At 49.7% G+C, this 13,828-nt stretch overlaps 1 protein-coding gene across 1 annotated transcript in view; it reads left to right on the top strand.

Moving 5' to 3' along the window:
• LOC139249551 (V-type proton ATPase subunit B-like) overlaps positions 1-13,828 on the top strand; it is a 209,889-nt gene that overhangs the window by 162,775 nt on the left and 33,286 nt on the right. Inside the window, exons 4-8 of the mRNA XM_070872492.1 lie at positions 142-235; positions 2,434-2,511; positions 4,218-4,357; positions 7,267-7,368; positions 11,108-11,205. Coding sequence (XP_070728593.1) covers positions 142-235; positions 2,434-2,511; positions 4,218-4,357; positions 7,267-7,368; positions 11,108-11,205 — 512 coding nt within the window. The remainder of the gene's footprint in view (positions 1-141; positions 236-2,433; positions 2,512-4,217; positions 4,358-7,266; positions 7,369-11,107; positions 11,206-13,828) is intronic.

Here is a 13,828-nt window from a genome sequence, read left to right as displayed (position 1 = left end):
CCCCTCACCCCTCCCCCCCTGGCCAGCCCCTCACCCCACCCACTGCCCCTTGACCCCCCAACTACGGCCAGCTCCTCCCCCCCCCCCCTCGGCCTCACTCCGCACCTCCAGTTTTTTAATGATCTATATTTTGTTGTGTAGGTGTTTGAAGGAACGTCTGGGATCGATGCCAAGTTGACCTCCTGTGAGTTCACCGGGGACATCCTGCGAGCGCCAGTATCAGAGGACATGCTGGGTGAGTTTTTCTTCACTATCCGGCAATGGAAAGGACTGGTGCACTCGGAAACAATGGCCAGGCTGGGCAGGTGGCCCTCAGTATTTCCTAGCACCGGGCTTCCATGCTATAAATCAATCTGTCAACAGTCGGCTCGCCAAAACCTCCCGGCTTGTTCTGAAGCCTCCTCGAACAAAAGTTTTAGCGTCCAGACATTCCTAAGCAGGACCTTCTCTGAGCCTGATGCGGTCCGACCAAGACTCTAGACAATTGAAGCATCACTTCCTCCCTCTATATTCCAGCCCACTTCAGATAACGGCCAACATTCCACCAGCCTTTTTGATTGCAATTGGCCCCTGTGCACTAGCCTCGAGTGATTTGTGTACGTGGACACCGAATCTCACGGCTGCTCCACAGTTCCCAGTCTCTCGCCATTGAGGAAATACAGGTTCTCTCTGATCCATGTTTCTTCGGTCCCTCTCAGGTTAGTATGCAGGTACAGCAGGTGATCAGGAAGGCCAATGGAATCTTGGCCTTTATTGCAAAGGGGTTGGAGTATAAAAGCAGGGAAGTCTTGCTACAGTTATACAGGGTATTGGTGAGGCCACACCTGGAATACTGCGTGCAGTTCTGGTTTCCATATTTACGAAAGGCTATACTTGTTTTGGAGGCAGTTCACAGAAGGTTCACTCGGTTGATTCCGGAGATGAGACGGTTGACTTATGAGGAAAGGTTGAGTAGGTTGGGCCTCTACTCATTGGAATTCAGAAGAATGAGAGGTGATCTTATCGAAACGTATAAGATTATGAGGGGGCTTGACAAGGTGGATGCAGAGAGGATGTTTCCACTGATGGGGGAGACTAGAACTAGAATCTTAGAATAAGGGGCCGCCCATTTAAAACTGAGATGAGGAGGAATTTCTTCTCTCAGAGGGTTGTAAATCTGTGGAATTCACTGCCTCAGAGAGCTGTGGAAGCTGGGACATTGAATATATTTAAGACAGAGATGGACAGTTTCTTAACCGATAAGGGGTTAAGGGGTTATGGGGAGCAGGCAGGGAAGTGGAGCTGAGTCCATGATCAGATCAGCCATGATCTTATTGAATGGCGGAGCAGGCTCGAGGGGCCGTATGGCCTACTCCTGCTCCTATTTCTTATGTTCTTATGTTCCCCCACACTGAACTCCATCTGCCACAGTTTTGCCCACTCACTGAATCTATCATTATCGATTTATGTTGAACCGCATGTTTCAGGTGGGTGATAAAGATCCCACGGACATCACTCGAAGAAGAGCAGTTATCCTGTGCCAATCATCATTAAAACAGGTTATCGGGTCACTTATCATTTGTTTGTGGGAGCTTGCTGTGCACAACGAGGCGGCCACGTTTCCTACCTTACAACAGTGACTACACTCCGAAAACAGTGCCTCGTTGAAAGACTATAGTATCCAGGTCCTGGAAGGTTTATTGTATCCAGGTCCTGGAAGGTCTATAGTATCCAGGTCCTGGAAATTATATCGTATCTAGGTCCTTGAAGGTCTATTGTATCCAGGTCCTGGAAGATCTATAGTATCCAGGTCCAGAAAGGTCCATAGTATCCAGGTCCTGGAAGGTCTATAGTATCCAGGTCCTGGAAATTATATCGTATCTAGGTCCTTGAAGGTCTATTGTATCCAGGTCCTGGAAGATCTATAGTATCCAGGTCCTGAAAGGTCCATAGTATCCAGGTCCTGGAAGGTATATCGTATCCAGGTCAAGCAAGGTCTATAGTATCCAGGTCCTTGAAGATCTATAGTATCCAGGTCCTGGAAGGTCTATAGTATCCAGATCCTGTAAGGTCTATAGTATCCAGGTCCTGGAAGGTCTATAGTATCCAGGTACTCAAAGATCTATAGTATCCAGGTCCTGTAAGGTCCATAGTATCCAGGTACTCGAAGATCTATAGTATCCAGGTCCTGAAAGATCCATAGTATCCAGGTCCTGGAAGGTATATCGTATCCAGGTCAAGCGAGGTCTATAGTATCCAGGTACTCGAAGATCTATGGTATCCAGGTCCTGGAAGGTCTATAGTATCCAGGTCCTGGAAGGTCTATAGTTTTTAGGTTCCCGCTGGTCTATCTCTCAGTTGGTTGAAGGTTCCCAGGTCCCAGCAGGGATATTTTGCTTATCACGTCTCTAGTCCTTTCTGTAAGTGAATGTGTTTTTTTGTTGTATATTCCAGGCCGAGTTTTCAATGGATCTGGGAAGCCCATCGACAAGGGACCTGCTGTTGTAGCAGAAGACTTCCTGGACATAAATGGTGAGTGACAGCGTTCTGCTCTCCACATTACCTGGTGTTCAGGGTTTGGGCAACAGGCATCGATTGAGGGCATGGGGAGCTTTGGGGTAGCAATCCTTCGATCAGCATTACAGAATTGGGGAGAGATGAGCCAGGGCTTGATGTTATGGGGGGGCGATCACACACTCCGCTTTGCAATTCATTGGAGAAAACTTCATTGAGAGGGAACATGGTCCAGATATATAAACAAAATAAAAAAACAAGAACATAAGAATTAGGAGCAGGAGTAGGCCATTCGGCCCCTCAATAAGATCATGGCTGATCTTCGACCTCAACTGCACTTTGCTGCCCAATCCCTATAGCCCTTGTTTCACTTAGTGTCCAAAAATCTATTGATCTCCGTCACAGCTCGAAGTTTCAATGGGGATAAGTTGATTGAGAGAGAACATGTTCCAAATCTGAAAAGCAATGAGTTAGATGGATACGGTGGATCGAAGAGGCCCAGGAGAGGCGAGGGCCCAGGGGCAGCACGGGCCAGCCCCACACTGCGATATGTGGGCGCACTGGGTCCGTGCAGCAGAGCTGGTCTCCAGTCGTCCTGGTCAATCCTTGCCACTGGACCAAGACCGAGCTCTGTCAAGCCCGTGTGGTGGCTGGTGTGCAACGGTCACCCCACGTTAAAAAAATTCACGCACAGGCACCTTCCACCCTTCAGGATGTAGGTCGGGATCCGGAATATTGGGTCCTTCATTGAAACACCTGTGAACTCATCCTTTTTTGGGTGGAAGCAAATCATCCTCGTTTTGAGGGACTGCCTATGATGATGATGAGATAGAAGCAGACAAGGGTGCGGGGACAGAGCATTGTGACTGATCCCAGTGTGACAGAGTGAGAGGGAAGTATTTTCAGAATTGAAATGAGGAAAAACCTCCTTTACTCAAAGCCACATCTTTTAAATTGTTCTTCACAATGTGGGCGTCGCCGGCAAGGCCGGCATTTATTGCCCATCCCTAATTGCCCCTTGGGAAGGTGGGGGTGAGCCGCCTTCTTGAACCGCTGCAGTCCGTGTGGTGAAGGTGCTCCCACAGTGCTGTTAGGGAGGGAGTTCCAGGATTTTGACCCAGCGACGATGAAGGAATGGCCGATATATTTCCAAGTCAGGATGGTGTGTGACTGGGAGGGGAACGTGGAGGTGGTGGTGTTCCCATGCACCTGCTGCCCTTGTCCTTCTAGGTGGTAGAGGTCGTGGGTTTGGGAGGTGCTGCCGAAGAAGTCTTGGCGAGTTGCTGCAGTGCATCTTGTAGATGGTGCACACTGCAGCCAGGGGGCGCCGGTGGTGGAGGGAGTGAATGTTGAAGGTGGTGGATGGGGTGCTGATCAAGTGGAGAGTTAGGGTATTAGAGGGAGGGGCTTTGATGGGAGAGTTAGGGTATTAGAGGGAGGGGCTTTGATGGGAGAGTTAGGGTACTAGGGGAATGGGCTTCGATGGGAGAGTTAGGGTATTAGAGGGAGGGGCTTCGATGTGAGAGTTAGGGTATTAGAGGGATGGGCTTCGATGGGAGAGTTAGGGTATTAGAGGGAGGGGCTTCGATGGGAGAGTTAGGGTATTAGAGGGAGGGGCTTCGATGGGAGAGTTAGGATATTAGAGGGAGGGGCTTCGATGGGACAGTGATGCCTTCCTCCTGCCTCATTTCACCATCTGCTTATTTTCCATTTGCTATCCACAGGACAGCCAATAAACCCACAGTCTCGCATTTACCCCGAGGAGATGATCCAAACAGGCATTTCGCCCATCGACGTGATGAACAGCATTGCCAGAGGCCAGAAGATCCCAATATTCTCAGCTGCAGGACTCCCACACAATGAGGTACTCTTCACCATGGAATCTCTGCTCCCACACAGTGAGGTACCCTACATCCTGGAATCTCTGCTCCCACACAATGAGATATCCTTCACCCTGGAATCTCTGCTCCCACACAATGAGGTACCCTACACCATGGAATCTCTGCTCCCACACAATGAGATATCCTACACCATGGAATCTCTGCTCCCACACAATGAGATATCCTTCACCATGGAATCTCTGCTCCCACACAATGAGATATCCTACACCCTGGAGTCTCTCTCTGCTCCCACACAATGAGGTACCCTACACCATGGAATCTCTGCTCCCACACAATGAGGTACCCTACACCATGGAATCTCTGCTCCCACACAATGAGATATCCTACACCATGGAATCTCTGCTCCCACACAATGAGATATCCTTCACCCTGGAGTCTCTCTCTGCCCCCACACAATGAGATATCCTTCACCATGGAATCTCTGCTCCCACACAATGAGATATCCTACACCATGGAATCTCTGCTCCCACACAATGAGATATCCTACACCATGGAGTCTCTCTCTGCCCCCACACAATGAGATATCCTACACCATGGAGTCTCTCTCTGCCCCCACACAATGAGATATCCTACACCATGGAGTCTCTCTCTGCTCCCACACAATGAGATATCCTTCACCATGGAGTCTCTGCCCCCACACAATGAGATATCCTACACCATGGAATCTCTGCTCCCACACAATGAGATATCCTTCACCATGGAGTCTCTCTCTGCTCCCATACAGTGAGGTATCCTACACCCTGGAATCTCTACTCCCACACAATGAGGTATCCTACACCCTGGAATCTCTGCCCCCACACAATGAGATATCCTACACCCTGGAATCTCTGCCCCCACACAATGAGGTATCCTACACCCTGGAATCTCTGCCCCCACACAATGAGATATCCTACACCCTGGAATCTCTGCCCCCACACAATGAGATATTCTACACCCTGGAATCTCTGCCCCCCACACAATGAGATATCCTACACCCTGGAATCTCTGCCCCCACACAATGAGATATCCTACACCCTGGAGACTCTCTCTGCTCCCGCACAATGAGATATCCTACACCCTGGAATCTCTGCCCCCATACAATGAGGTATCCTACACCCTGGAATCTCTGCCCCCCACACAATGAGATATCCTACACCCTGGAATCTCTGCCCCCACACAATGAGGTATCCTACACCACAGATCCACCATTCCCACAAACAACAACTCATCAATGTAGAAAATTCCCTTGAAATTTCGCACAGGGGGAAAAAAATAAACGAAATGGCCGATGAACCGCAGAGAGTAGACTGTTTCTTTCCTTCTTTTTCTCTCCGTGTCATTATCCTGCAATTCATACCCTGTCTAGACTAAGCTTTTTCTAACTCCTGCCATTACCATTATAATTCAGCCCATCATCCCCTTGTGTCTCTCTAATCTCTCCTGTCTTCCACCCTATCACAGACCTTCCCTTTTGTTCTTCCCTCCCCTCCCCCTTTCAGTGCTTGTTAAGTATCTGTTCTTTCCGAACACTCTCCAGTCCTGACGAAGGGTCATCGACCCGAAACGTTAACTCTGCTTCCTCTCCACAGATGCTGCCCGACCCGCTGAGATTTCCGGCATTTTCTGTTTTTATTCCAGATTCCAGCCTCCGCAGTATTCTGCTGTTGTATGAAGTTCCTGTTGGTGTTCACCCTTCACACGGGCAGCATCCCATTCCCATATGCCCGGTCTGTTCCTACATTCCTGCAATCCCCATTCCTTCACCCGCCTATCGACCCTATTCCCAGGGATTAAAACACCGGAGGGGGAAGTTCGAAGCAATGTCTTTGCTCTGATGGTTATTAAAACCCGGAATGAAGAAGCTAGTCAGGCAGTATTTTTCAATTCATTCACGGGATGTGGGCATCGCTGGCAAGGCCGGCATTTATTGCTCATCCCTAATCGCCCCTTGAGAAGATGGTGGTGAGCCGCCTTCTTGAACCGCTGCAGTCCGTGTGGTGAAGGTGCTCCCACTGTGCTGTTAGGGAGGGAGTTGCACGATTCTGACCCAGTGAACTTGAAGCGTTAGGCACTGGCTCCGATACTACGGGCTGAATGGACTACATAAGAACATAAGAAATAGGAGCAGGAGTGGGCCATACGGCAGCTCGAGCCTGCTCCACCATTTAATACGATCATGGCTGATCTGATCATGGACTCAGCTCCACTTCCCTGCCTGCTCCCCATAACCCCTTATTCCCTTATCGGTTAAGAAACTGTCTATCTCTGTCTTAAATTTATTCAATGTCCCAGCTTCCACAGCTCTCTGAGGCAGCGAATTCCACAGATTTACAACTCTCTGAGAGAAGAAATTCCTCCTCATCTCAGTTTTAAATGGGCGGCCACTTATTCTAAGATCATGTCCCCTAGTTCTAGTTTCCCCCATCAGTGGAAACATCCTCTCTGCATCCACCTTGTCAAGCCCCCTCATAATCTGATACGTTTCGATAAGATCACCTCTCATTCTTCTGAATTCCAATGAGTAGAGGCCCAACCTCCTCAACCTTTCCTCATAAGTCAACCCCCTCATCTCCAGAATCAACCAAGTGAACCTTCTTCTGAACTGCCTCCAAAGCAAGTATATCCTTTCTTAAATATGGAAACCAAAACTGCACGCAGTATTCCAGGTGTGGCCTCACCAATACCCCGTATAACTGTAGCCAGGCTTCCCTGCTTTTATACTCCATCCCCTTTGCAATAAAGGCCAAGATACCATTAGCCTTCCTGTTCACTCTACTTGTGCCGTGAGCACCACGATTCTGCCTTGAGATCTCTGGCCCTCTGCGTGGTCGGGCAGTGAGAGATTTCTGCCGGTTCTGGTTGGTATCCGTTTCTGACTGTGGCTTTATTCCAGATCGCGGCCCAGATCTGCAGGCAAGCCGGCCTGGTCAAGAAGTCCAAGGATGTCATGGATTACAGCGACGATAACTTTGCCATTGTGTTCGCTGCGATGGGGGTAAGTCTGGCAGCCAGTGGGACCTTTCCCTCGATAAGTCTTCAGCTGTTCTCCCATTAATGCTCACATCTCTCAAAGAGGCCCCTCGTGATCATAAGAACATAAGAAATAGGAGCAGGAGTAGGCCATTGGACCCCTCGAGCCTGCTCCATCATTTAATAAGATCATGGCTGATCTGATCATGGACTCAGCTCCACTTCCCTGCCCGCTCCCCATAACCCTTTACTCCCTTATCGCTCAAAAATCTGTCTATCTCCGCCTTAAATTTATTCAATGACCCAGCCTCCACAGCTCCCTGGGGCAGAGAATTCCACAGATTTACAACCCTCTGAGAGAAGAAATTCCTCCTCATCTCAGTTTTAAATGGGCGGCCCCTTATTCTGAGACTATGTCCCCTAGTTTTAGTTTCCCCTATGAGTGGAAATATCCTCTCTGCATCCACCTTGTCGAGCCCCCTCATTACCTTATATGTTTCAATAAGATCATCTCTCATTCTTCTGAACTCCAAAGTGTATAGGCCCAACCTACTCAACCTGTCCTCATAAATCAACCCCTCATCTCCGGAATCAACCTAGTGAACCTTCTCTGAACAGCCTCCAATGCAAGTATATCCTTCCTTAAATACGGAGACCAAAACTGTCATGTATTTAACCAGCATTGTAACCCATGTATAAACTGACCTAAGTTGTACACTGACCACTAGGTGGGAGACACTTCCTAACCTGGACCTTCAGGTATAAAAGGGGAAGCTCCACCCACCTTCATCACTTGAGTGCTAAGGAATAAAGGACAGGTCACAGACTGACCTTCTCTCAAGCATGGGCCTCGTGTGCATTTATACTGTGTAGTAAGGACGTATCAATGGCGACAAGAAACTGGGATTTAAACCACGCGAGCATGGCCACTAGCAGAACAGACGAGAGGTACTGTGTTAAGGAATGGTTGGGACAGAGATTCAACATTGTTAAAGCAGCACGCAGTTCTCCAGGCAGACAAGGGCAGTCAGGCATGCTCCAACATGTAGTCGAACCCAGAGGGGAAGTTCGACAGAGACAATGGCAAGCTGAACTGCGATTCACGCCATTGCAAGGGACAATGCGGCCAGTAATGGGGCCATCAACACCTGTTAATGGTGCACTCAAGGACAATAACAGGGGCAGTCAGGGACGATCGACTGGCAAGGGACCTTTTGTTTCAAACCGCAACTCATGCTGGAGGCGTGGAGGCATACATTCAGCCGGAGTTTGCAGAGATGAGCAAAATACCTGCAGAAATTGCAGAAATGGACACTGGGGGAAATCGCTGGAAGCTGAAGTTCAGCGAGTTCATGTGGAGCACGTATACAGTTCATACACCAGGACGCCACCGATAATGATGAAAGTGCTCCTCAATGGCATCCCAGTATCAATGGAGCTAGACACAGGGGCCAGCCAGTCCCTGATGTGTATCAAACAGTTCGAAAAGTTGTGGGCGTCCAAGGCCAAGAGGCCAAAATTATCGCCGATTGACGCACAGCTACGAACTTACACAAAGCAGATCATTCCAGTGCTAGGCAGCGCCACGGTAGTCGTGACCCACAAAGATTCGGAGAACAGGTTGCCACTCTGGATTGTCCCAGGGGATGGTCCCGCACTACTAGGGAGGAGTTGGCTTGCTGTCATGAACTGGAAATGGAGCGATGTCAATGCAATTTCCTCTGTGGAGCGAGTATCATGCTCACAGATCCTGGACAAATTTGACTCATTATTTCAACCCGGCATTGGCACTTTCATGGGGGCCAAGGTAGTGATTCACATAAACCCGGACACCAGACCAGTACACCACAAGGCCAGAGCGGTGCCGTACGTGATGCGGGAAAAGATAGAAGGCGAATTGGACCGCCTGCTGAGGGAAGGCATCATCTCGCCAGTCGAATTCAGTGACTGGGCGAGCCCGATTGTGCCGGTGCTCAAGGCGGATGGGTCGGTCAGGATATTTGGCGATTACAAGGCCACCATCAATCGGGTGTCACTCCAAGACCAGTACCCGCTACCGAGAGCGGAGGACCTCTTTGCGATGCTATCCGGTAGCAAACTTTTTTCAAAATTGGACCTGACCTCAGCTTACATGACCCAGGAGCTGGCGAGTGAGTCGAAGAAGCTGACCACCATCACGACACACAAGGGGTTGTTTGAGTACAACAGATGTCCGTTCGGGATTCGCTCGGCCGCCGTGATCTTCCAACGGAATATGGAAAGCCTCCTCAAGTCGATTCCAAGGTCGGTAGTTTTTCAGGACGACATCCTCATTACGGGTTACGATACTGAAGAACACCTCCACAACCTGGAGGAGGTGCTACACAGACTGGACCGGGTAGGTCTGCGACTGAAAAAGGCGAAGTGCATCTTCCTAGCACCAGAGGTAGAATTCCTGGGGATGAGGGTAGCAGCAGACGGGATCAGCCCTACTGCATCCAAGACGGAAGCGATCCAGAGAGCACCCAGACCCCGTAACACGACGGAGCTGCGTTCGTTCCTGGGGCTCCTGAACTATTTTGGTAACTTTCTTCCCAAATTGAGCACGCTGCTAGAGCCGCTACACGTGCTCCTACGCAAAGGTCGCGAATGGGTCTGGGGGGACAGCCAGGAAAGGGCTTTTAATAGAGCACGCAATTTGTTATGTTCCAACACTCTGTTAACGCTATATGACCCGTGTAAGAAACTTGTGTTAACGTGCGATGCGTCGTCCTATGGTGTCGGGTGTGTGTTGCAGCATGTCAATGCCAAAGGTCAGCTAAAACATGGGTTACAATGCTGGTTGAATACATGACAAAAACTGCACACAATACTCCAGGTGTGGCCTCACCAATACCCTGTACAGTTGTAGCAGGACTTCTCTGCTCTTCGGAAGCGTGGGACACGCTGCCCACTCACGTTAACCTTCGAGGACAGCAAGGGTTAATATCATGGCTGAGCAACAAGACGAGCTGTCCAACGAGCTTACATGGTAGATTTTATTACTTGCCATTTATTGCCCATCGGTCTCTAAATTGTCAGACTGCTTGTCCGACATCCAGTTCTGGATGAGCAGAAGTTTTCTCCAATTGAATATTGGGAAGACCGAAGCCATTGTTTTCGGTCCCCTGCCACAAACTCCGTTCCCCAGCCACTGACTCCAGCCCTCTCCCCAACTCCTGGCTGAGGTTGAACCAGACTGTTCGCAACCCTGGTGTCAGGTTTGATCCCGAGATGAACTCTCGACCACATATCCGCAGCATAACTAAGACCGCTGATTTCCACCTCCGTAACATCGCCCGTCTCCGCCCTTGCCTCAACTCATCTGCTGCTGAAACCCTCATCCATACCTTTGTTACCTCGAGACTTGACTATTCCAACGCACTCCTGGACGGTCTCCCACATTCTACCCTACGTAAACTAGAGGTGATCCAAAACTCGGCTGCCTGTGTCCTAACTCACACCGAGTCCTGCTCCCTCATCACCCCCTATCGCATAATACTCCTGTGAAGCGCCTTGGGACATTTCACTACGTTAAAGGTGCTATATAAATACAGGTTGTTGTTGTTTTTGACCCTCTCATGGAGATGATGGGATGCAGATCCGGGCAATAAACACATCACACGCCTGCCTGTACCGCCACCTGTCAGTGCCTCGCTGCACTGCAGGACGCCGGGTTACCATGGGAACAGTATCTGGTCCGCGGATGTGGGAGTGACGGCCTCCATTTCTCCTCCAATGTACAGGTCAACATGGAGACGGCTCGATTCTTCAAGTCAGACTTCGAGGAGAATGGCACCATGGATAATGTCTGTCTGTTCCTCAACCTCGCCAACGACCCAACGTGAGTCACACACTCCTCGCCAACACCTCTCTTTCGGGGAGAATAGAATTGTTTCTATTTCGGAGACCCCAGTGTGAATATCAAACACTCCCAGGGCAGGTACAGGGGGTTAGATACAGAGTAAAGCTCCCTCTGCACTGTCCCATCAAACACTCCCAGGGCAGGTACAGGGGGTTAGATACAGAGTAAAGCTCCCTCTACACTGTCCCATCAAACACTCCCAGGGCAGGTACAGCCTGGGGTTAGATACAGAGTAAAGCTCCCTCTACACTGTCCCATCAAACACTCCCAGGGCAGGTACAGCACGGGTTAGATACAGAGTAAAGCTCCCTCTACACTGTCCCATCAAACACTCCCAGGGCAGGTACAGCACGGGTTAGATACAGAGTAAAGCTCCCTTTACATTGTCCCATCAAACACTCCCAGGGCAGGTACAGCACGGGTTAGATACAGAGTAAAGCTCCCTTTACACTGTCCCATCAAACACTCCCAGGGCAGGTACAGCCTGGGGTTAGATACAGAGTAAAGCTCCCTCTACGCTGTCCCATCAAACACTCCCAGGGCAGGTACATCACGGGTTAGATACAGAGTAAAGCTCCCTCTACACTGTCCCATCAAACACTCCCAGGGCAGGTACAGCACAGGTTAGATACAGAGTAAAGCTCCCTCTACTCTGTCCCATCAAACACTCCCAGGGCAGGTACAGGGGGTTAGATACAGAGTAAAGCTCCCTCTACACTGTCCCATCAAACACTCCCAGAGCAGGTACAGCACGGGTTAGATACAGAGTAAAGCTCCCTTTACACTGTCCCATCAAACACTCCCAGGGCAGGGACAGTGCGGGTTAGATACAGATAAAGCTCCCTCTACACTGTCCCATCAAACACTCCCAGGGCAGGGACACTGCGGGTTAGATACAGAGTAAAGCTCCCTCTACACTGTCCCATCAAACACTCCCAGGGCAGGGACAGTGCGGGTTAGATACAGAATAAAGCTCCCTTTACACTGTCCCATCAAACACCCCCAGGGCAGGGACAGTGCGGGTTAGATACAGAGTAAAGCTCCCTCTACACTGTCCCATCAAACACTCCCAGGGCAGGGACAGTGCGGGTTAGATACAGAGTAAAGCTCCCTCTACACTGTCCCATCAAACACTCCCAGGGCAGGTACAGCACGGGTTAGATAGAGAGTAAAGCTCCCTCTACACTGTCCCATCAAACACTCCCAGGGCAGGTACAGCACGGGTTAGATACAGAGTAAAGCTCCCTATCCTCAATGATGTCAACATTAACATCTTTATGGTTTCAAATTCACTAAGAAAAATCGTTAATAAATATTTGTTCTGTTCAAACCTTTTAATTATTGCAAAAGTAAATTGGATATATATTTGAAGGGAGAATTTTGCAGGGCTGTGGGGAAAGGACAGGGGAGTGGGACGAATTGGATTGCTCTCACGGTGGGCCGAATGGCCTCCTCCTGTGCTCTGTCATTCTGTGATTCTATTGCAATTTTAACATGGCCCCAGTGGGATTTGGACAATGTGGGAGATTTCCCACTGTATGGGAGGTGGGATGCCTCTGTGCATTAATATTAATGGAGCTTCAAGCACAATTACAATCAGTGTAGTTCCACACACGGCCAAGCAGCCCACAGAGAGCGATGTGGGGGACGGTTTGTGAGTGGGAGACTAAGGCGCAGTGTCCAGCCCTTGCCTCTAGGGGTCACCATTAGTCTCAGTATCGAGATGGTGCACTAGTGCCACCAAGTGACGGGAAGCGGGACTGCAGGACTCTCCCCAGAGGCAGTAATTCCCAAAGAACATTGTTCGAAACATACAAACATAGAATCATAGAAAATAGGTGCAGGAGTAGGCCATTCAGCCCTTCGAGCCTGCACCACCATTCAATAAGATCATGGCTGATCATTCCCTCAGTACCCCTTTCCTGCTTTCTCTCCATACCCCTTGATCCCTTTAGCCATAAGGGCCACATCTAACTCCCTCTTGAATACATCTAACAAACTGGCATCAACAACTCTCTGCGGTAGGGAATTCCACAGGTTCACAACTCTCCGAGTGAAGAAATTTCTCCTCATCTCAGTCCTAAATGGCCTAGCCCTTATCCTAAGACTCTGTCCCCTGGTTCTGGACTTCCCCAACATCGGGAACATTCTTCCCGCGTCTAACCTGTCCAGTCCCGTCAGAATCTTATATGTTTCTATGAGATCCCTTCTCATCCTTCTAAACTCCAGTGAATAAAGGCCCAGTTGATCCAGTCTCTCCTCATGTGTCAGTCCTGCCATCCCGGGAATCAGTCTGGTGAACCTTCGCTGCACTCCTTCAATAGCAAGAACGTCCTTCCTCAGATTGGGAGACCAAAACTGTACACAAAATCCAGGTGTGGCCTCACCAAGGCCCTGTACAACTGCAGTAAGACCGCCCTACTCCTATACTCAAATCCCTTAGCTATGAAGGCCAACATACTATTTGCCTTCACCGCCTGCTGTACCTGCATGCCAACTTTCAATGACTGATGTACCATGACACCCAGGTCTCATTGCACCTCCCCCTTTCCTAATCTGCCGCCATTCAGATAATATTCTGCCTTCGTGTTTTTGCCCCCAA

The sequence above is a fragment of the Pristiophorus japonicus genome, unplaced genomic scaffold (assembly GCF_044704955.1).
Source record: "Pristiophorus japonicus isolate sPriJap1 unplaced genomic scaffold, sPriJap1.hap1 HAP1_SCAFFOLD_321, whole genome shotgun sequence".
NCBI lineage: Eukaryota > Metazoa > Chordata > Chondrichthyes > Pristiophoridae > Pristiophorus > Pristiophorus japonicus.
The sequence above is the reverse complement of the archived record's forward strand: the minus strand, read 5'-3'. Positions and strand labels throughout refer to the sequence as shown.